This window comes from Dermacentor albipictus, chromosome 1, assembly GCF_038994185.2.
Source record: "Dermacentor albipictus isolate Rhodes 1998 colony chromosome 1, USDA_Dalb.pri_finalv2, whole genome shotgun sequence".
NCBI classification, from domain to species: domain Eukaryota; kingdom Metazoa; phylum Arthropoda; class Arachnida; order Ixodida; family Ixodidae; genus Dermacentor; species Dermacentor albipictus.
Genome location: NC_091821.1, coordinates 361,924,522 through 361,948,381, shown reverse-complemented (window position 1 = coordinate 361,948,381; position 23,860 = coordinate 361,924,522). Strand labels below are relative to the sequence as shown.

At 44.5% G+C, this 23,860-nt stretch overlaps 1 protein-coding gene across 3 annotated transcripts in view; it reads left to right on the top strand.

Annotated features, from left to right (window-relative positions):
* The window catches only part of LOC135911290 (degenerin-like protein unc-105), a 36,093-nt gene extending 12,706 nt beyond the window's left edge, over nucleotides 1-23,387 (top strand). Inside the window, exons 7-14 of one of the 3 annotated variants that reach the window (XR_010567268.1) lie at nucleotides 1,059-1,163; nucleotides 3,443-3,563; nucleotides 3,907-3,979; nucleotides 10,766-10,817; nucleotides 12,231-12,265; nucleotides 12,770-12,799; nucleotides 19,104-19,185; nucleotides 20,427-20,458. Coding sequence is in view for 1 of the 3 variants with exons in the window: in XM_065443486.2 (XP_065299558.1) it covers nucleotides 1,059-1,163; nucleotides 3,443-3,563; nucleotides 3,907-3,979; nucleotides 10,766-10,817; nucleotides 12,231-12,265; nucleotides 19,104-19,185; nucleotides 20,427-20,684 (726 nt within the window). In the remaining 2 variants the exon portion in view is untranslated. Of the gene's footprint in view, nucleotides 1-1,058; nucleotides 1,164-3,442; nucleotides 3,564-3,906; nucleotides 3,980-10,765; nucleotides 10,818-12,230; nucleotides 12,266-12,769; nucleotides 12,800-19,103; nucleotides 19,186-20,426 lie in introns of all 3 variants that reach the window. The other 2 variants (XM_065443486.2, XR_011511356.1) reach the window with 2 other exon arrangements.
* The last annotated feature ends 473 nt before the right edge of the window (nucleotides 23,388-23,860 follow it).

Below are 23,860 nucleotides of genomic sequence, written 5' to 3'. Positions count from 1 at the left end.
GCGAAACGCATCGATATGTTTTGTAGAGTGATCTTTTTTTGTTTAGCCTCTACGGGTGTATTAAGGGCACAATACTTTTTTTTTCAGAACACCTCTTTGACCTTTTGTTATTGCGCTTTCTCTATACTCTGCTGTGTACCAAGAAATATGACCGGTATTCTAAATCACCGCAAATTTTTGTAGGGTACAATCGTTTGCAACGTCATTTTTTAGCCTTCATCATTGTGTTTTAGGTCAAGCGTGACCTTACTAAACCGAATCATATTTCTTGGCATGTAGAAATTGCTGTAAATAAACGTGCTTCATTCTTTTAAGGCAGAAAGGTTTTCACGTCTTCAGAAGTGTAGAATTTGCAGAACATAGCGTCTATAATTACGGCTCCAGAGGTAGTCACATATAGGTTGATAGTCAAAGAATCGGTATACTACAATATATTGGCCAAATCAAGTTTAGTCGGAATGACCCAATTAGCGGTTTGATTTTCTCGCTCAAAATCAACAATTAGCATTACTTGACTTTTGCTCATTTCATTTCCATTCCATCTGTGCGACTGATGTAATCATGCAATTCCCATGCCATTGAATGTGTTTAAAAATATGGAATGATTCCTGAACAATTTAACTCCGAAGTTTCCACTCCACAAATCTGGTCGTGATTGGCTGGCACATCTTAGAAACAGCCTTAACGTGAAAAGTTTTTGAATTACAGCACTGAATTCGGGCATTGAATTGGCCGCGAAACAGAGCATCTCATATCGTCCCCTTAGGGGTCTCCAAGATAGGTTTGGTACATCTGTAATTGTGCATCTATTGTCACCCAGTTTTTCTACGTTATATGAATAGCCATTGGAGGCAATTCAAGCGCCGCATTTCGCCACACAGCACCACGTTTTTCCGTACAATGCATCGCGAAAGTGTTATATTACCTTGATTGCAAAGATCCCCTACAATGACAGAGTAGATGGCTGAAAATAGTCTCATCAACATGTACTGCCGCTGTTCGCGGAAAGAACAGTAGTTGACTTTTCTTTTTTTTTTTCGCTCCTACTGTGCTCACAGTCTACTTACTTTCGGCTGGAGCCGCCGTACAGGAACCCATGCCAGCGGGATTTCCCAGAGAAATACCGCGATCACATTTCTCCGGATCGAGTGTATACAAGGAAGGTGAGCTGCACAAGTCGCTGCTTTCACTTTCTTTATCTTCTTCTTTATTTTCTTCTTTATTCTTTATTTCTTTATTTTTTCTTTATTTGATGCGTACAAGTCATTCTTCAGATTTGCCCTTCGCATGTGTAACACATTAAACCTTTTCAAGTCAAACAAGGAATGGCGTTTCCTTACTTATGAGGTCTACTCAAGAAAACATCAGCAGTCAGAGCAATGCAGGGTGGTGTCCATAATACTTTATTTATTTCGCTTTTATAAATCACGCTCCATTGGCCTCAATTAACAGACCACTGCTAAATCATTATGGTCAGCCAGCGAAGCTAGCTCTACACGTTCACTCGCGGCTAACAGCCACTGCTGTAGCCTACGTAATGAACGAGGCAAGAAACGGTAGTAGTAATGTTTGCGTATACCTTCACGCCGTCTTCAGTGCTACCAAGAATGAACAAAATATGTCATCAGTCTTTAGCAACAAGGGAGGCACAGTTGGGAGCAATATGAAAGGGAGCGTAGAATTTATTTTAACGGAGATTATTAGGACGTGTGGATTAATACGTATCACCTGTATATATGTTCGATTCCCGGCTCAAACATTTTTTTCGTACAACACTTTTATGTGTGGCCCTAACTTGAAGTCACTGTGTAATATCTATCTGAATGTAACTCTACTTTTTCTACTTGTGCTCGCCGGCGTATATAGCTGAGACGTGCAGGCCGTTAGGTGCAAGAGCATAAATCAGATTTAGGGTATGAAGCTTGCGGTGATCCACAACAAGGCCTGAGAATTTGGCAGCGTACTGCTAGTGGGAGCCGCACTCGCAACCCTCTCATGGCCGCGTGTGGCCCGAAAAATGGCCTGAGCTTAACAAAGTCATGAACACGGCTTACAGGTGTCGTGGTTTTCTGCACATGACTTACACACTGTAAAAAATAATATAGTACAGGCAACTTCCTTGTAGATTAACTGTCCAGAGTTCATTTTTACCTTCATTTCAAAATTTCTTGAAATGAATTTTAAGGTTTCTGGTTCTCTATGGGAAAGTACGTTTACTCTCCTTGCGAAGCACCGAGGTGAACGTGTACTGTACTGAGCGACTAAAATGCGAACAACGCATTTCGTAGTTATTGCACCGCTCGTGACATATCGCAGTATATCGTAGATCTCCGGCCCCATCGCTTATCGCGAGGCTACGCAAAAAAGCGGGCACTCCGTTGATCGCATTTCAATAGGTTCGTGTAATGTAACCCGCGGAGGAGGACGAGAATTCTCAAAATTGAATTCGAAATGGATCAAGTAGTTTACTAGGAACAGTGTACTGCCCTATACATCCCCTCTCTCACCACCCAGTTCCCCCGCAGCTTATTCCTAGCGTCAAGTTTCTGATCTCGTCCTGCCCTCTAAGAATGTTGTTTTCCCACCTTAAAGACTCGTTCAATTACATGTTGCCAAAACTTCAGAACCAGGAGTAGTAATGAGACAAAAAATCTGGCTGCAGTCCTTGTAGGCTGGAGGAGATCTCAAATCCTTACTAAAAAGTTCCTCCTACTCAGCCGTCTCCTGCAGCCAACTACGTCATGAGGACTACTCTGTGGACCACCACTCACTATATTTGAGGCCTGTGGGCTCTGGTGCGACTGCCCTCGCACTGGTATCGAGCACAAATGCCGGCTTTCCCCTTCGATATATGTGTTATTCCTTCTACTCTTGCATTTTAATTTTCTTCGTTGTTCTACCTCCTGTCCACGGTTTGAAAGGAAATGACCGCAGGTGCTGGAAGAGCTTTACTATGTATTAACATGTTAAGTCACGTCTGGGAAAACCAGGCGCTCTGTCCGGAGACCCTAGTGAATCACAGGAAAACCCACCTTTTATCGGCCGCGGCGGCAGTTGGCCTCGAAATCAGCTGCTGCCTCATACGGAGCACCTGCTCCTTAGCTATAGGCTATTGCTGTCCTTTCTGCGTCTCTTACGAGAAGACAAGAATACCAGCAGGACAGAGCCTAAATAAGGGAACACAAGTATAACGAACGTATAGTTGGCGGCTCGCAGACCCAGAATTTCATGAAATCTCACTGCGGTAATGTCGCACGCGCCAACCTGCGCAGGCTCTGTGCTTCCTTGATTCCTGATTATTTCAAAGAGAGGGAGAGCAGGGCTACCGTGCGGCAAAAAGCACGTTACTGCTGACTGTCTTAGAATTCTAGACTTCTTTTCGCCATAACTTTCTCCTGCCTGTTGGTCAATACTGTTACAACCGGTTCCTTCTTTTCGTTAGGCCTGCAGGCACATTTGTGCCCAACTGCACGTCATCGCCGCCTGCGGATGCCAGTCGCATGATTACGACACAGTCGACAGGTCTCTGGCCGAAATATGCAACGAAGACGACGAGGAACTCAGTAAGCGAAACCGACAGCCCCCGATGACGCGAAAGAAGAACTATAAATGCAATACAAGGAGCTGCCCACAGCGCATAGGATACTATAAATGACAAAACAATATTAAATACAGACTAAAATAAATATATTATGAGGCGCTGACTGAGTTAACGACTTATCCATTGCAACTGTTCGAGATAGAACACGGTGAGAAGCGATGATGATGTGTATATAAACAGGACAACAATGGAGTGCGCTCATAGGACTCACGATGAAACAGCTATATATCCAAGTAGAAATAATATTTCAATCTTGAATCTAACTAAGACCCATTGTTGACCTCATTTACGAATTGCCCTTTCAGATAACTGCATTGCAGAAGTGGCTGAGAAGATCGATGGAGGGCAAGTTGACTGTCCGTGTTTAGAAAGCTGCACGTAAGTTCACTGTGGTTTTATGGCGCTAAGTAAACAAACTTGTTATTTCCGCATGTTTTTTTTTCTTTTCTCTTCTTTTTTTGTCTTTCTTTTACAAAGGAACTGGCTCACGCGATGAACTCCTGTTGAAGGTTGCAACATCGCATTGCACAGCATCTGGAATTTTGCTTTCAAGTAAACTATATTACAGAAAAAGTTGTGAAGTTATAAGGACATAATTCGTGAGGTACTTAAATACCGCGACAGGCTGCGTTAGGTTGGTCAGGTACAAACAGCGGTGGGCACTATCGAAGATACATGTATCTCAGATACTATATCTTAGATACTCTTTGGGTATCTTGTATCTGTATCATGATACGTCTGGCAAGGCGTGTATCAGTATTAGGGCCAAACAATGAAAACCTCCTTTCCTCAGTAAGGAAGCCTTCATTGCGGTGAGGCCACCTTATGTCACTTTGAAAGCTTCCTAACTGAGGCGCCCTCGGTGAAGGCTTCCTTGGTACTTCCTCAGCATAAGCAGCCAAACAATGAAATCTTCCTTTACCTCACTAAGGAAGCCTTCATTGCGGTGAGGCTACCTTATGTCACTCTGAAAGCTTCCTTACTGAGAGGCCCTCGGTAAAGGCTTCATTGGTGCTTCCTCAGCGTAAGGTAGCTCCAAAGCTACCTTCATGCGTCCTTACGCCGCTCCTGACCCTGAACGAGCGCTTCACCTCACTGCTTAACCACGTGGCATTCGCTTGCGCATGCGCACTGTCGCCCACCTGCGGAGAAGCGCGAGCACAGTACGTCTTGCCAGGCATGTTCGTTTCAGTCACGCGTGCGGCATGAAAGCATTGCTAGGCGTTGCTAGGCGTTGCAAGACGCCGGCGTGCCAGCGTTGCTGGAGCACATCAAGTTTTGCACTGTAATGCTCAACTTTTTTTTAACTTTAGAAAAAACTAGAAGAAAGCGTCCACGTTTCTCTATATTAGCTATTCAATTTAAAGATTGTGCGACGATGCAACATTTTTAATAGAATAATGGTGTTCGCGGAAAGATTTGAAGAAATAATCTCGAACCCAGGCACGCGGCAACCGCTCCTTAGGTGAGGACGGGTGAAGGGAGCTTTCAGAGCACGCTTGCTTCCTCCATCGGTCCTTCGCTGTAAGGAGGCCTCACATAAGGTTAGGAAGCGCTCGAAGGAAAGGAACGTTTTATTGTTTGGGACAAGCTACCTTCATGGGTCCTTACGCCACTCCTGGCCCTGAACGAGCGCTTCGCCTCACTGCTTAACCACGTGACGTTTGCTTGCGCATGCGCGCTGTCGCCCACCTTCGGAGAAGTGCGAGCACGGTACGTTTCGCCAGGCACATTCGTTTCAGTCACGCGTGCGGCATGGAAGCGTTGCTAGGTGGCGTTGCACGACGCCGGCGTGCCAGCGTTGCTGCAGCACATCAAGTTTTGCACTGTAATGCGCTACTTCTTTAGGTTTAGTAAACAAAATTAGAAAAAAGCGTCCACGCTTCTCTATATTCGCTCATCAACTTAAAGATTGTGCGACGATACAACCTTTTTTATTGAATAATGGTGTTCGGGTGTTCGCCTAAAGCTTTTAAGAGATAATCTCGAACCCAGGCGTGGCGGCAACCGCTCCTTACGTGAGGACGGGTGAAGGGAGCTATCAGAGTATGCTTGCTTCCTCCATCGGTCCTTCGCTGCAAGGAGGCCTCACGTAAGGTTAGGAAGCGCTCGAAGGAAAGGAACGTTTCATTGTTTGGGCCTTAGTATTTCAGATACATGAAATAATGTATAGTGTATCTTAAGATGCAAGATACTGCTATCGCAACATCACCGTGTGAAAGTATGAGCGTTGGCACTCCGCTTCTCAAGTTGATACTGCTGCCACTAAGCCACCTAAATAAATCTAAAGGCAGCGACATTCTTTTATCTTTTCGCCAGAGCCCTCCAGCAAGGACAGGCGATGAGATCAGCGCGTCCTTATTGGTGGAACAGTTACGTGGCAGAGTTATTGCAAATTTATGCGCTTTATACACGATGCGCCAAAAAAATTTCGCTACCAGCGTTGTTGCGGCTGTACACCTGCCCGGCGATCGTGTATGCGTAAACGGTAATATGTTTACGGACAAGGTAAACTCCACAGCGGTGTTTTAGCCGTCGTGCAGAGGCTTCTTATTGACGTTCTTGTAATTAGTCAGCGATCGGCTAGCTGATCGGCAAGCAAAGTAGCGGCTCTCATCAATTATAAAAGGGACAAGCAAAAACCGCTGACAGCGCAGCGTATAAATATATATAGCTTTCACGTTAAGCAGCTAAAGCAACCCCAAAAAATTGTTTCGGAATGAAAATATCATACCTTGAGCACATTATACCTACTGCTGCTAAGTCAAACCACTTAAAATCATGGATATTAGGCACAGAGGCATCTCTAAAGGAGGAAGAGTATGGGCGCTATAACGTAAAACTATTCCAAACTTTTCTATTCCAATTCTGCTATCAGCCCTCCGCGATTCGTCAAAAACTTTTTTCGACCACCCCCCATTTCACCTGTCTGTCACGCGATGTTACAAAAACCGCACTACCTCCCCATCTGATATGATGCGTGCACACTGATTATGCATGATTTCAAAGAAAAGAAGAAAAACAGTTATTTCTGATTCGACCCCTTTTCGCCATTAGCCCTCGGCTATTGGTAATATGTTTTCGGGCTGCACCCACTTCACCTGCCTGTCACGCAACGTCACAAAACCGCCCGAACTCACCGCGTCAAAGTGACGTGTACGCGACAAAGATGCATTAGTATGCCGAACAAAACTGAATTTTTTTCGGAATAGTCGCAGGCTGCCCCGTTCCGAAAGGAATAAAAGATAGCTGCCGCCGATCGCTGAGACGCTGGCTACTCGCACCTGCCGGAGAGCATGGGTGTATTTGCGTATAATAAAACTGCTTGCGTGACCGTGTAATGTTTTTAAGCACTTTCGACACGTTTACTACCTCATTCTGCCCACTTTTCTTTGCTGAGGGTCAATTTTAGCGTCATTCTTAAGCTTCCGTTGCATGCCGCCGCGATTTTCGACCAGCCACCACAAGCTAAGTAAGGGAAAGCCGACCAATCGCAGACGCCGGCACCACCGTCTTCATCCGGTTATCGGTTTTCAGTGCACTGGCTCTGCCCTAGTGAATCCCTCTCCACTTGAGCGTTCTCCTCGCCTCTTGTCAGCCAATTAGATACAACAAGCCGCTCAGTGTAGGCAATGTTATTCGTTTTTCAAGCAAACAAAAGGGACCTCCTATGAACGAGGAGAGCGTTTGATTGGTCTGTTCAGACAACCCTATGGGTGATCGCCCGGTGCTTGCGCCGGTGGTTACGCAAATTTGACGTCAGGACATTGGAATAGAAACATATTGGAATAGTTTTACGTTATAGGGCCCTATATTTCTTCCTGCAACCCCATCGACCCCTCGTCCCACTGTGTTTGACAACTCTGTAGTGGCGTGTGATGGGGTACCCTACTGACTGCCCCTCAACAAAAACGGAGAATCATGTTTGATCCCTAACTGAAAAAAAAAGAAAACCTTCGTCATAACGGTATAGGAAAACGAGATTCGAACATAAATTTGAGGCCGTTCCGTGACGATCAGCTCGGATATGTCAATAATCTTCGCGTTAGGCATGCAGAGTAGTAAAGAGCGCGACTCGCTTCTGTTGCCTCTCATGTCTTTCTGTGAATGTCCATAGTTTCGCGCCAGAAAGCCATATCACCATGTCGTGACATCTACCACACCTTGACTTGCACAGCCTTCTTTTGGATCCATCCTAAGCCTGCATTCTCTTTGTTATTTTTTTTTTCGGGGAATTTTCTACATATGCCTTGCGTGCGTTCTCAGTCGACTGTCTTCTAGTTTCGTTTTGTTCTTTTATTTTTTTATCGCTACCTTAAAAAAAAAAAACAAATTGCTTCCGATGTACCGTCACCGCTTTCACGCTAGTAACAACGCTGTGCTCTTCGATTGGCCGCCGAACCATGTCCAGACGTCACGGCGCCAACCTACGCACGGGGCTCTCACGTGGTCAGTGCGTATGCACACTTCCAGCACGGACACGAAGGCGGTGGCTGGCAGACCGAAAAACAGGAAGCAATCTGTCTCAGGGGAGAAAAAAATAGATCGATTCGGCAGCGCACGCTCTCCTGCTGACCATCACTCGGGAGGCTTTGGTAGAACTAGCTGTGGTTGGTCGTTTGCACGAAACCGCAGGCGTTTCCTCGGCGAGGCGTGATTTACCGATATCTTTGACCTATGTTTAACCTTTGTCGGGCTTAGGGCTTGCAGTTTTAATGATTAAATCTACCTACGGTAATTGTTGAATTCCGCTGAGTCTCGAATATCCATCGATCGATCTGTCCATCAAAATGGCTCCTGAATTTCATTGCTTCGAAAACTATACGCATTAGAGTTTAAAATTTCTTGGAACGATTGCCAATACAGACAGTGATATACAACCTTACTGGCAAGTTGTAATGGTAAATACTGCGATAACAGTTAGGCGATTCATACGTACTTACGCCACAGCGCATCTGCAGCGCAGGTGTATGCGTGTGTCTTAAACAGATACTTATGAGAAGCACTAAAGTCCGATTGGCATTGTAAAGTATTCCTTAAGAACATCGTTGTCGTTAATTTTACGGGAACAGGTTGAATAATAGAAGAGGAAGTAAAGGACAGACTTCTAATTTTTTTTTTAATTTAGCCTTTACCCCAGTGCCAATATACGTCAGTGTGACCCCACAAATTTCAAATTATCTTATTGTGTGTATTTGGGTCGTTATGGCGCAGCAAGATTTCTCGGACTTACCAAGTTTTTTCGCTGGCTTGTTCAGAATACAAAGTAGTCCATATTTACCTATAAGCAATTAATGAGACCCTAGTAACTGTCAAAATTCATAACACCACATGGAGCTTGTGCGGCAACTTCGAGGCTGTGTCACAACCTGTCTTTCGTTTACAGGATTTATTTCTCTCTTTTTTTTTCGGCTTACGAAGCCTCCTGCCACGGCAAAAGTGTTTATTTGGCTGTCGCAAAAGAGTAATTCATTAATACGGCTTCACATGTTTTTTTCTTTGTTCTCCGTTTAAAGTCTATATTAAGACTACCTCGTCCCGGCGGAATCGGTAGACATCAGTCGCATAACAGTAATCAAGGTATCTAATGTGAAGCTTCAATAGTGATAAAGACTTAGCCTTATCTTCCTTTCTTTTACCCATTTCACCAAGTAAGCATTGAGCGAACTATTAAACATATTATTCTGATCTGATCTATTGTTCTACGCTTATCATTCGCACGCCTGCATACCGCATGGCACATGCATACAACATGCTGGAGCGTATATGGTCTGAAAAGCGAACAATGTAGTGGAGGTAGTGGGTAAAGGGACGGTATAATGTTAGGGTTCCTTTAGGTCGTCTTTTTATCTTCTTTTTTTTTATCATCCACCGTTCACAACCAGCCGAACACGGTGATAACTTAGGCGGAGCTCCGCTCGGACCACTGACGAACCGCAAAAAGGAATAGTAGTGGAATAGAATCGTTAGACTATACCGGCCGAGCTTCCTTTTTTTTCCTTCCCCTCCCCTTTTTTTCGCTTCAAGGTGACTGTGAAGCTAAGAATGAGAACGTGACCTGATGATGATTACTACGGCTATGGTGTTCTGGAAGGGCACTATACTACGGCCGCCTTCGTCGGTGTTGTAATTGAAAGAACTAACGGGTCGACGTTGCGAAGCCTCTTTCGAGCTTTTAACCGATATCGCGGCAAAATGTGCACCATAACCAAACGTTGCTGCCTGCAACGTGAGTTGCAAGAAAATCGCTTTTTTTTTTTCTGGTCATCGCCCACCCAGTCCTTCCCATGCTCCGCATTTCTTTACAAACAATGAATGAGCACTGTTCGAGTTAATGCTGCCCAAGGCGATTTTAGCGTGAAGAAAAATTTCGGTTTATTTTTCTCTCGCAGAATTTCTTTTTTCCCTAAGGTAAGTGGGTTGTAGTTGCCTTCTTAATTCGACTTACCTCCTGCGCAACTACCATTGACGGCCCACTTAGGTTAACGCGAACTAGGTTTTATTGCAGCACACAATTACGTTTGAGGTTCAATTTTAAGCTGCTAATGGACAGGTGTTGCCTAAACGCAACGAACGAAAACAAAACATTTCTTATTGCTTTGTTTCTGTTTTGAGTGCGGAGTTTTTGGCTAGATGTCTTTGGCCAACACTGAATGACAGATAGCCAGCGTCATTTATTTGATTAAAGCAGGAACAGAAGACAAGGAAGATGTTCGTTGCGCGACTCGCTTTCGTTTTGAAATCACGACAGAGGAGAAAGACCGATGAAAAATGTTTTGGCTGCAGTGGTATCACACAGGTAACGCAGAGGAAGTGCAATGTACACCTCTGTTTCACACGCGACGAAAACTGTCTGTATAAGCTGCACACGAAGCCATAGGTGGCATGGGGACTTTCAGTATTATCCCAGCTGTTGCCGGAAAGCAAAAAAAAGAACCTATCGCTGAAAAAATTTAAGCAGAAATATTTTGATTTCCTTTCGTTGAATATCCTCATTTTCGACGTATTTTGCACATTTCGATGATAAATAAACATTTGCTTCGGGTAATTTTTACGCCTCGTCCTTAAAGGGTTAAACTTTTGCCATCACGTGTCTTAATTCTGTGAGCGATCTTTGTTGTTGCGCCCTTGGCGTCGTCGTGCACATACTTCTCTGTCATGCAGGGTGGTGGAGTACTCGTGGCAAGCATCCTCTCTGAAGTGGACAAAAAAAATTGTGAGACACATTATATTCTAATTGCAAACGTGCGCATAGGGTTGTTGTACAGCCGTGAACATATAGCGCTGCGTCTGCGGGACCAAAAATTGCCGAGGCAGGGAACGCCCAAGAGCGTAAAACAAAGCCCGAAGTAAAAGCTCTGACGCCGGACAGTTTATATTTTACACTCAGTGTGTGTGTGTGTGTGTGTGCGCGTGTGCGTGTGTGCGTGCGTGCGTGCGTGTGTGTGTGTGTGTGTGTGTGTGTGTGTGTGTGTGTGTGTGTGTGTGTGTGTGTGTGTGTGTGTGTGTGTGTGTGTGTGTGTGTGTGTGTGTGTGTGTGGCATCAGCTGCTTTAATATAAGAAGCGGACATTACCTGCACGACAAACCAGAGTTTGAGGTTAGCTAATTACAACTTTTATAATTCACTTGTAAACCAATTTATCGTGTCGTAAGGACGAAGAGAGTTTCTTCGAGCATTATGCTGTCCTGCGCAACATCTCGCGGTCGCTTAAGATGACTTTCCGTCATTTAAGTCTACGTATCGGACACTTAAAGGCTAATTGGAGTGAAATTTTCACACCCGCAAACAACTTAATTGCTACACTCCTAAATTCAACATCTAAAGGCCTCTCTCTCTCTCTCTCTCTCTCTCTCTCTCTCTCTCTCTCCTTTTTTTTTTATCTCGCGCCGAAATCCATGCGCCGGTAGTCAGTAAGGCGTCATGGATTTCAAAGTTATTTTATTTTAAGTCTCTGGGCCATTTGCGCCTGAGTAAAAGTTCTCAAAACTTGCTAAGTTCAGTCTTTGCCAGCTTTAGAATGCGAAGCAGTCCCGTCTTATATCGATAAAAAAAAATAGGTTCGAGCTAACGCCTTTAAAATCCATGTCATCACCACCGCGCTAATGCGGGAAGCGTGTGTTCTGACTTACCAGGCGTCCTCTCACGATGGGAGTGCCATTTTTTTAGTGCTGTGCAGTCTAGAGCCTCCACAACGAACGCCTCTACAACGGAATGACCTGCATAACGAAGGAATAATTTTGTCTCGGTTCTATTGCGAGCTGCGCGACCTTTACAGCGAAGTGATCTGTATAGCGAATTATTTCGGAGGTACCAAGAATTTCAGTATAATGGCGTTCGACTGTATAAGGGCAACTTACCAATATAGCTCAACATGTTTTTTCTGTTTAGTGTCTTTTTTATCTAACGCCGTGTGCTGTGTAAAGACTTCACATAAAGTGCGAGTTTTTTACAATAGTCACAGTATGCGGCGCACAGGTAGGATTACACGCGTTGTGGCAACAGTCGACAAAGACTGTTCGTGTGCATCATGTATGTACTGATGTTTCAAGTTGCAAATGTTTTAGTTCCCTACCCAGCGAAGCTATAAAGAACATACTGAGATTTCTTTTATTGCAATTTCATGCAGCTGGATGAACAAGCCGGGTATGAACGCAACGGAAGGTGAGTGCACCTGCAGCCTCGGTAGCAGAGTACGAGGTGGATTGCCATGCACAGTGTCTACTTGCCACACGACAAAGCTTCAAAACATGACTGAAGCTGGGTGCCTCTACTGTGATTGTAGAGAAACACGAAAGTAGTAACTCTGGAAACAGGCCGGTCGTCGCCACTTATTGCGCGCTAAATGCAGACTTCAATCGCTACGATCCTACGAGAAGAACCAAGAACTGAATAAAACAGTGGAGTGCGCACGGGTCACAGATTACAGTGTAATAAATAAATGTGAAAAGTAACATCAAGGACGACGACGGAAATTTTATATTTTTACTATAGAATATGTCTTTCTGTGGAAGAAATATATTATTTATTTATTTTTTCAATATTCTGTTTATGGTCAGATACAGAATTTTTTCTTTATACGGAATTGGTGCCTGTACAGTAAAGTGGAAAATTTGTCATCATTACTGTGAAGGAACTGAGATTTGTTCGTCTTTTTACCATCCTCAGCTAACATTTGTGTGCATCCTCACTAGCCACGTAAGTATACGCCACTAGATCTCGTATGCGCGAGCGAATCGGTCCTATAGTTTCGAATAAGATAGAGCTGCAGTCAAGGCAAGCAATGCCCCTCAGACTCGTAGAGTGGATACTAGGTTGTGTCGCGTAGTGCCGGATGTCTTGGCACTGGTTATATTGGCACTAGGTGTCTTGTCAGTGGTCATGTGTTCTACGTAGTCTGCTTATCTGTACATGTGTAATCCGCTACTACCGCATCCAAGCATTTGACTCCTTCGTCTTGCTTGAAAGGTGCAGTCAAGAGCTAGTAAAAGTTACTCCTTTAATGAAATAAACAGTCCGAAAAACAATAAATAGAATATTTTGGAGAAATCACAGAAAATACAAGAGCACAGAAATGATATTACGAAAATTGCCACACCTTTTTTGTTTTTCTTTTATCACTTTTTTTAATGCGTAAGCATTTCTATGCTTATCCAACAAGACAAACTTCCGCCCGTCCCTCTAATACGATCGCTCTCAAGATAAAGCCCGCAGTAGCGAGCCACTTAAATTTCATGCTGCCTGTCACTTCAACGCGAACGAAGCTCTCAGCATAAGCCGCACCCTGCCCATTTCGTAGGTCGCTTTCAAGATGTGGGCGTCTCTCAACACGAAGTGGCGAAAGCACAACGCGCGGAGCTATCAGCAGTCGGCACACTCTGTCTGCATCGCAGATTGCTTTCAAGATACAGTCCGCGCGGCCGTTCGATATACGCAGCCGTCGTCGGTCTACGTTTCATCGCGGTTCAAAATGGTTCGATCGATCCGGATGGATACGGCGCTAAAGAGCGATAACGGCTTATAATAATCGAACCGTCATCAGCGCATTTGGCTCCGCCACCTGCAGTACGTTGCTCGCGTTATCAATGCACCTTGCGCCGCCGTCCGCACCACTTCGTATCACCGCAGCGCTGTCGTTTGTAGTGACCGGATTAAGTTTAATAAAATTGATGCGAACACAGTATTACGTGGAGACGAGCAAGTGGCACAATGCTTATGCATACTTAGACAACTCAAGGGAGGAATTCCTGCGAGAATTTTTTTAGTGTACGGATAAGTAAACACTGTCAACATGCGAAGCCCGGATAACACAATTTCGAGTGTTCAACAAGATGGGTACACAGCTGTTGCTGTTAATGAAAGCATAATAACATCTCAACATACTTGTATTTTAGGCCAGTGGTCCCACATTCACATATATTTCGGTTTTGTGTAACCGCGTGGCGACGTCATCAGCGTACCGGTAAATGTCGATCGAAGCTCACTGGAGTGAGGAAATAAAAGGTTCTCCATTATACAAATAAACTTCGCCTTAGTACCTAAATACGTGCTCACACGAGCTCAGACACAATTAAGTTGCTTGATGTTTTAGAAAACAGTTCATATTTGAACGCGATGTAGCATAAAGTCCCTCGGTAAATTGGCGAGTAATGAAAGGGCCCCCGAAACGGTTCGGACAAATTTTGTAGACGTGTAGGGTACAACTTAAGTTAATCATTTGCACCACAATTTGTCTCATATTAAGAGAGCTATGGACGATTACAAGTTACCCTCCTTCATAGTCATGCATTTTCTCCTCAACTAGTTCGCCGAGTGATCGGGGTTAAGCCAACACCTCCTCTCTAGAAGGCGTTCTCTAGAGGGTGTTGGTCAAGCTCCACCTTCACTGGCTCTGCGTCATGATGGCACGCCGTGTCGTCGACTTCAGGTTCTCTAGGAGCGAGCGCGCGAAGTCTGCAAACTCTCCGCCACCTGCTTGGCACTCGACCCCAAGCGAGAGCTATCGAAGCAGTGTGCGCTACGGGCATTCTGTCACAGCGCCGAACATGTCTGGTATTCCGGTAACCACAGGTGAACTGGGAGTTTCGACGTATGCGTGGAGGCATAAACTCAAGTTGATGAAGGAAGTTTAGCGTAAACGTACGTACGTCAGCGGCCTGATCGGTCTGCACCGTCCAGCCGCCTGTTGGCGCAGAGCTTAACCAGCCAAACAAAGCGCTAATATTGCTCTAAGCAAGTGTAAACCATTTTCAACATTTACAAAAACAATGTATTAACGATTACACTCCTGCGAAAAATTTGCACCAACAGTAAAGCAGAATACATTGCGTCACTGCTCGCCGAGCATGTAGAGGAACATAAATTATTCCCACCCACCCTCTTTGGCTTTCGGCCAGCTGTGTCCACGCAAGACATCATGTGGATGCTCAAAAGGGACGTTGTGGATGCCAGAATCCCGGGGGCAGTGCGCACGATCCTAGGGCTCGATGTGCACAAGGCGTTCGATAACATCAGACACGAGGCCATACTCGGAAACCTATCGGACATGAATGTTGGGGCACGGGCGCACAGATACATCATTGCCTTTCTTCGCGACCGGACAGCCACCTTCAAGATTGGAAATATCAACAGCCCTCAGATCAATCTCGGCGCTAGGGGTACACCCGAGGGTGCAGTACTATCTCCTTTTCTTTTCAACTGTGCTATGCCATCTATGCGGACGATGTTACCATTTGGACGACGCAAGGCAATGCCGGGGCCGTCAAGCAGGCATTGCAAACAGCAGCCGACACGGTACAAGCCTACGTGGCCGGCAACGGCCTCAAATGCTCCTCTACCAAGTCAGAACTGTTTATTGCTGGCAAAACAACGCAGGCAATCAAAACTACGCTCCAAATAGTAGTCAATAAAGGAGTAGTACCCCAGGTCGCCGCCATCAGAGTACTGGGGCTCTTCCTAGAGGAAAATAACTCGTGCAAAGAAACTATGAAGAGACTGGCGAGCACCTCTCGCCAGATAATCGGGCTGCTGCGACGTATTACTGGCCGCAAGTTTGGACTCCAAGAGAAAGAGGCATGCAGGCTAAACCAGGCTTACTTCGTCTGCAGGATAGCATACACATGTCCTTTTCTTCAACTACGAAAGATCGACATCGCAAAGATCGACACTTTACTGCGTTCAGTCTACAGAGTAGCCGCCGGACTTCCTACATGATCAAGGAACGAAAGACTGATGCAATTAGGGCTCCATAACACCGTCACTGAAATCGTGGAAGCGCAGAGAGCGGCGCAGTGGTGAAGGCTGTCATGCACACAGCAAGGGCATGAGATCCTACAACTCCTGAATCTCCCTCCGTTTACAGGAACAACCTAGAGAGTGAAAATTCCGAGAGACATTAGGAACCAGCTGGTCATTCCACCACTCCCGAAGAACATGGGAGAACACAACAAGGGACGCAAACGCGCACGCGGGGAATCCCTTCAGAATACTCTAGCAGACAAACCGGCCCTATATGTGGACGCCTCACCTATGGGGAACGGCACATATGCGATAGCGGCTGTGGACGGAACGGGGCGGATCCTCCGAACCGAGGAAATTGCAGCAAGGTCTATCCTGGAAGCGGAAGAGGCCGCCATTGCTAGTGCGACAGCAGTCGCAGGGACGCTCTTCATAGTGTCAGACTCAATGTCAGCGATCAAAAGCTTCAGATCGGGCCAACTAAGCCAAACCGCGGCAGAAAGACTACAGAGGCCGGAAATAAGCATCAGGCTTCTCTGGGTCCCTAGCCACGAGGGAAACACCGGTAACGAAGCTGCCCACCTCACAGCCCGCACAACTACTAACCGTGCTGAGGGGCAGCCTCCTCCAGAAAACCCTGAAACCTTTTCACTAAGTTACGGAGATCGCCTCTGTCGGCAAAGAGAGGAACAACAGATTTACCTGACTCCATGCGGCGGCCTAAACAGACAACAGGCCGTGACCCTGCGCCGAGCTCAAACGCGCAGTGTGCTCAGCCCCAGGAGAGTAGCAGCCATACTGAAGGATGACAGCGTCTCAGCATGTACGTTTTGCGGCCTAGCACAGGCTGGACAAGATCACATTCTATGGGGATGCGACCGCCATCCGGCCCCAAAAGAGCTCCTTTAGCTAGCCCCCTCACCTGAGGAATGGGAGAAAGCGCTGAGAAATGTCGACCAAGAATCACAGTCCAGGCTGGCGGAATAGACGGCGACAGCTGCGGCCCCCTGGGCCCCGACCTAGCCTCCCCCCCATGACCTGGCTCCCCCTTCCCCTTCCCTTACTATTAAATAAAGTTTCCTCCTCCTCCGCTTCTGCTCATCCCATGAAACGGCACGGTCAAACGGCCAGGCCCTGTCTCTTTGTGCTTACCCGAATGCTGGAATCGCGAAACACTAGTGTGGTAGTAATCCTCCGGTGTAAGGCGACAGCCGCAAATGCGCAAATTCTGACACCGATCGAATAGCGATATTCCGATGCGCTGCAGCCAGTCCGCTCGTCTGCTGCCTTTCAGAGGGACACGATGTCGTTGCAGCTTGATGTATTGCCAGTCGCTACATTTGCAGCTCACAACGCAACAAAGTCAAAGCATCGTGCACGCGAAAAGACCGAGACCAACTCTGACCGCTGGGCTCTCATCAAAATGGAGCACTTTCTAACACAAGCAGACGACACTTGCTCCTATGTAAATACGTGTAAAAGAATTCGTTTCTCTCGGGAACCACTTCACCAAATTTGACGATGTTTCGTGCATTTAAAAAGAAAACTTTAACTCTAGTGACTGTCGGTTTCGAATTGTTTATTTAGGTTGTCATTTTTTTATTCAAAATTAGAAAAAATCGAAAATTTTCAGAAATTGATATTAAGTTTACAACTTTTTTACTCAGAAAGGAAAAGCGATGTCACAATTCTGTGAATTGCATTTTATAGCACATCTAAAGCGGACAAAATTGGTATGTTACATATGAATCTAAAAAAATTCAGTAACATGAAAATACACCTTTGCAGAACTCTTGTACACAACGTAAGAAATTCACATAACATATAAATTTACCTATCGAATTTGTCCGCTTTGAATGATCTAATGGATGCAGTTTGCAGAACCGCGATATCCGTTCTTGATGCAGAGCTATTAATTTGTATACTTCATCCTTCTATTTTATTCACTTTCGAATTTTTGAATTTTTTTTTTACATTCAGGCCCGAAATCGAAATTTTGCTCCCAATAGTCCCTAGAATTTAACCTTCTCTCTCAAATGCAACAAACTTCATTGAAACTCGTCCAGGGGAGAAAAGCGTTTTTGCATTTTACACGTATTTGAATAGGCAGTGTCGGAGCTGGGCCCGAGCTAAAGCTTCCTCTTAATTGTAGCGAAAAATTGTTCTTGTGCATTCTCTTTCTCATACTTTCTTTTTATAGAAACAAATTAACATTCCAACGATTACGAACAACATTTGTTCACCATATAGTTGGAAAAGTTGTTGACGCCCCCTGGGCAGCTAATTGGGTAGCTCGCCCTACTAACGTCATTGGGGCAAATGACGTCAAATGGGTAGGGGCGGCTTGAAATTCAGCCGAGCGATGTGCTGCGATTGGCAGCAATGTACATTTTTAAAACCTTATAATAAATTACATGCTTTACGCAGAGCACTTAGATGCGTCAATTAATGACCAGAGGGACCTACTTTAACCACTCGTTATGTTTGTACAAACTCGTCAAAATCATTTCAGGGTCCCTTTTGACCATAATTACGATCAACATTGAAATATTTAAAAAATATTTATTTACAAATAGCGACTATTTGATCCAAAGACCGAATCGAATAGTTACTATTACTAAATGCGCATGTTTTTAGAACGTATTTCGAGTATTTCTAAATGTCAACTGCCCTTAATGAAACATAAAATTGGAGCAAGAGTACAGTAAATTTTCACTGTTGCGAGCACAGTATACACATAAAACATTGACTTGCGTAGTGGAGCAGGCAAGTCACACATTCCCTCCTTTCGTTGCATTCATACCACTTACGTAGTCATACTTTACAGGCAGTACAGCTATCATTTGCATCCTCTGAAGAGCTCTGTGCATCCAAAGAAACTACTTGTTCACTTCTAATGCTCCATTTGTGCTTTTAACAAGCACTTCATAATGTACTATGCAATGACAGAAACTTGCCAACTTTAAGAATGTGAGCATTGTTTTATATTAATTGTGGTAACGGCTGTTCACTATTCGAAAAATACTCCATATTTGATTCGATCTGCTTCTGGCATTATTCAATCCGTATTCGATTCGGTCTCAAATATCACTTTTTGTACACCAGTATTGATAAGTGATGACCTTAGTGCCTGCATAAGATATTTGCATTGCTGCAGCATCAAGAATATCGGTAACATATATAGACTAAGAAACATGACACAGATGCCATGAAGCTGCTCCCGCGAATGGAAGCCAGTTCATAATCCATATTCTCCCCTATGCAGAAGTTCCAAAGAACTGACGGAAGTCGTCGTCTACTTGGCGAGTGCACAAGGATACCGCAGAAGAAATGACCCCAAAGTGACGGCAAGTATATATCGACTTGCGCACTTTAGCACCGCACATATTTGAGCAGCTCTGCGCAGCATAAAGATCTCGCTCTCCTTTCTGTCAGTGTTTTTCTCAATTATTTTTTCATCGATAAGTACTTACTAAACGTACTCCTAGAGTGCGCGGCACTCCATCGCCGTTGATTTTGGCTCAGAATGAAGTCTTTCAGTCTCATGAATTCACGCAAACCATCGCGTGTTGAAAATGTCGATGCATAAGAAATGATAGGCCGAGCGCTCGACCTATCGTTTCTTACTTGCCCAACTAAGTCTTTAGTTTCCTTTTGGCGCAACAATGTATTCATTAGATCTCAACCAATTCATCCAGCAACAAGTTCTACACGACTATATGATGTCTTTAAAGACCCCGTGTTGCGCAGAGATGTTACAGCCCGTACTTGAATTTTAAAATATAGAAACGTACATGCAATTTCGTCAGACTTCAAGCATGAATCCACCTATTTGGATAGTGAAAAGATACACCTGCACACCTACCACTAACAGCAACAGCTAGCCAGCTGGAGAATGCTTGCTGCGGTGTGTAATATTACGATTCACTGCTGTCGCCTTATTAGTCGCATATAGCACTAATTTTCCTGTCTATCCGTAACGTCTGCCCCATGTGGAGCTATTTCAGGACACTGCCACAGCTCTGTAAAACTGTATTCACATAGGCTTGGCAGTAGTCTTTATTTTATGTATTTATTTATATTTCTTTTAGTCGGGAGGGGGTGGGGTTGGAAGACACAATCTCATGTGCGCTAGAAGTTACGCTTCGAGTGTACGCAACGGAATATCGGCCCTTCACCCCTATCACCCTGAATTTCACACATAGAAATACAGCAATCTCTGCCACTGGGCGACTACGCTTCGCAGAAAAGCCAACACATCCCTAACCCAATGCATGGTTTTATTAATAATGCTGCTCGTACAAGCAACAATTCCAGAGCCGCCAAATGCTCCTCCGCTTCGTTACAGGACTTGTGGTCGCATGGTAAAAGTTCTATTGCGTAATCAAGCACATGTCCTTATTTCTGGAAACATCTGAATAACACTTGTGTTGGAGTTAGCTGTCCCGAGTATATGGTTGCTATGATTTCCAGCACATACAATTACACAAGGCACACACAAGGCACACAACCAGTCTGAGCCAGCTGTCTAGTCACACTGCACGTCAGGCAGAACAAATACAAACTTGGAATACTATATCTGCTGCAGGTCCCCCGTCTTGTCAGCAGCATGGGAAGCATCATGGGGATGTACGTGGGCATGTCCTTCCTGTTGATTTTCAATGTGTTCGACATCATCGCTCGAGCCTTAATTGCCTCCTACAGGCAATTCCAGAGAGTGCAAGAATGCCGTGCAACACTTCAAGGTATACCTTGGAACCCACATCACCACCTGCCAGGCTACAAGTTCTTCTCGAATTGGCGTGGCCTTGCACCTTACCTGAATAAAGCTGCTGGCCATCATTAGAGATGTGAATTGTTGAAAAAAAAAACTACATATTGTGGCAAAGGTATTTTCATGGCTTTTCTTTCCCCAAGCACCTGAACAATTGGGCAAAATTTATAGCCTCCCAAATTAACACAAAATGTAAATAAAACTATGTGCAGAAAGAGGACCCAGAGATGAAACTGAAACCGTGCTACTGAACTGACCCTCGCTCGAACGAAAGAGGGCACCTGCGCCACATAGCTTGAGTGTGAAAGCTCCAAAGTGCACGCTGCCATTTTATTGTGCCATTTTCTTGTGCACGTGTTGACTGTGGCAGATCTGCTTACCTAATCTTATTTCTTGTCATGTGAATAATATATTGAGGATGTTCATATTTTTTACCTTTATTAGCGTACAGAATATCCCCACTACAAATAATTGTAGTGGACAGTGTGAAACATAGTTAAAAACTATTGAATTAAGATATTGAGTCAAAAATAGTGAAAGAAATTTAAAAAATACTTTTTCAGGCCATTCAAAATTTTTTAAAATTTCGCATCTATACCGTTATTGGACACTTGACTTCTGCACAAGAACAAGGCAGACTGTGCACAGTGGTGAATACAGTGAGTTGTTGCAAGCCTCATAAAAACGGAACAAGTGCAACATGAAGCACGTTGCTGGAGGGACAATAGAATGGTGCATGTGCCATTTTAATTTTGCACAGTGTTCAGCTAAAACAAAAAACCTAACCACATATAGCCCTGTCTCTCGGCTTCGTAGCGCAGACATGCTGCTTGCTTGGAGACCAGTCTTTCTCCTTCAAATTGGAAGCAGTAAAAAAACACTTTAGAAAGCTTGCTCCAGAAGAACAGCCTTACAACAGCTGCTGATGTATCACAAGCACTGAATACACAAAAAAAAAATATTTTTAATATGATCGAACTAAGACAATTAAACTGTATTAGTAAAGTACAATTTCACAAGAGCATATTGGATGCTGTTACTGAGAGGAAGCTGGGCAAACCAAATTGCAGAAACGAGATGGATGTTTAAGTCACCCGGGGTTCCCACGCCAGCTCGACACAACATTGTGGATTTTGTCAACATCTGCCTAAGGCTAGGTAATACCACCTAAGACCTCATACACAACACTTGAAAGAAACTATGCTTAACCTAGCAAGTTTCTAAAGCTTTTCCTATGAACAAAACCCAAAATAATTCTTCTGATATATTCTGCTATTTTGTTGCATGCTTTTCCTCACGTTTCTTTAAAGCTGTTCAGTGCTTTACGTCCATAAATAATTAATTTCACTGCATAAGATAATTTCCTTGACAACTGAGTATCCATGTCACTAAATTAAATGCGGGTTTGTATTTAGCACTTGTTTAATTTTTAATACTCTAAACAATTATTTTTATCAATTGCAATGGCATGAAATATGTTGATAAATATAGATAATAGAGCGAAATCTTTCCCTCTTGCACACCCAATTGGAGCAAGCACACCTAAGCTCAACCCTCGTTGTTAACTGTTGGCGCACCACTAAGTTTGACGACGGTGCAGCCCATGATCAAGCCATGACAAGAAGATACGACTGCTGGCGACCGTGTGATAAGAACAGGCCAACTATTATCGCAGTTGTTCTTTCATTCTTTCTGCCAGCTCTCGCAGTCCGTGGCAAAGATAGCTGCCCCTGCAAATTCTGGCCTATAGGCTAAATGAAAATTATTGCCACACAACGAACTTGAAATTAAAAAGTTTCAGAAATGTTATAGGTACCCACATCATTCACAGGATTCGTACAGATCATTCAACTGAAAATTCAAGGACACTTAAAGGATTTTAAGGGTGCTAAAGGCAAAAATTCAAGGCAAGGGAAACATACAAAAAATGGCTGTGGCTTAGCTAAGGTTAAGCCCAGGATGCGAAGCATACTAGCCTTTATTTTAGTTGTTGAACCACTGTTTAGCCTGGTGAACTGCTGTTGCTTGGCTATATTTGGTTCGGCTAGACGAAGAAACAACTCATGCAGGCGAGCGCACGAGCTGAGACCTGGCTATGTAGCTACACGGCCGCAAGCGAGCGCACGAGTTGAGCCTCCACTTTTGCAGCTGTTATGACGTCATATGGTAGCTACGCGGCAGCACGCGGCGCAGCAAGGAAGAGCGTGGTTGTGCGGCTAGTATGCTTCGCATAAAAATAGATTCGCCTTCCTAGCAGCAACTTTTTACAGCTAAGCAGCTGCTGAATTGGATATGTGCTTCAACCTTTTCTGGTGGCTCTTCAATGTTGACTGTGAAACTTACTTTCCAACATGCATTTCTAGAACCTGAGGCTTTAACATAAAGCCATGACGGCTGTGGCGTGAACCACCTAGCAAAGCAACAAATACTAGGGGTGCGGGTTTGAGAACAAGTCCGCCGTCGATGGCTGTGGACACACCACATTGCATTGCTTAGGACCTCTAAAGATTGACTCGCCATCCTGACCCTGCAAAAGTGGATGTCCAGCGAAGCTATTAGAAAACCACTCAAATGCCATCGATGGATATGAAATGTTTGTTTTGTTCTCCCTACTCTTAGCACGACACCGTTGTCGAGCTTTACGATTTTGCTTCAACACTCATCATATTCACGTTGCCCTTAAGGAGTCCTTGCATGGTCTACCCACAGCGGTCTTGGAATCAACTGAATTAGTTGCTAGGCAGGTCTCCCTTTTATACATATATGAAGTTTGGCAATGTCACTCTCTGATACATATGCTGCTGCTGTCCCTATCCCACCGGAGCAGCTTATGCAACCATAATCATAACCATAACCACAAAACACATATGGGGTGAAGAAACATGCCTCGCATTATTCACAAGCACCATATCATCCATCATGCAGTTTCGACTCGTTTTGTGCTTTTCTTTATTGAAATGAATACTGAGCTGCGAGTTTTACACCCGATTCCAAAGAAGAAATGCATTCTTTTTTTCAGTTCAATTTCTTCTTTTGCTGACGGACAAAAACTCCAGATTAACTGGAGGCCAACTATTTTTCAAAAATAACCCAGGCATTTCGACAACATAATTATTGCCCCCTATTGCCTCCTTGGCGCCAAAAGTCCAGATTCAAAGGCATGGATATAGTCTGGGATTACAAGCATGCCAAGCAGCTGCAGGCAAAGTTGGTTACATCATGCCGGCAATGTCAGAATTGCTGAAAAT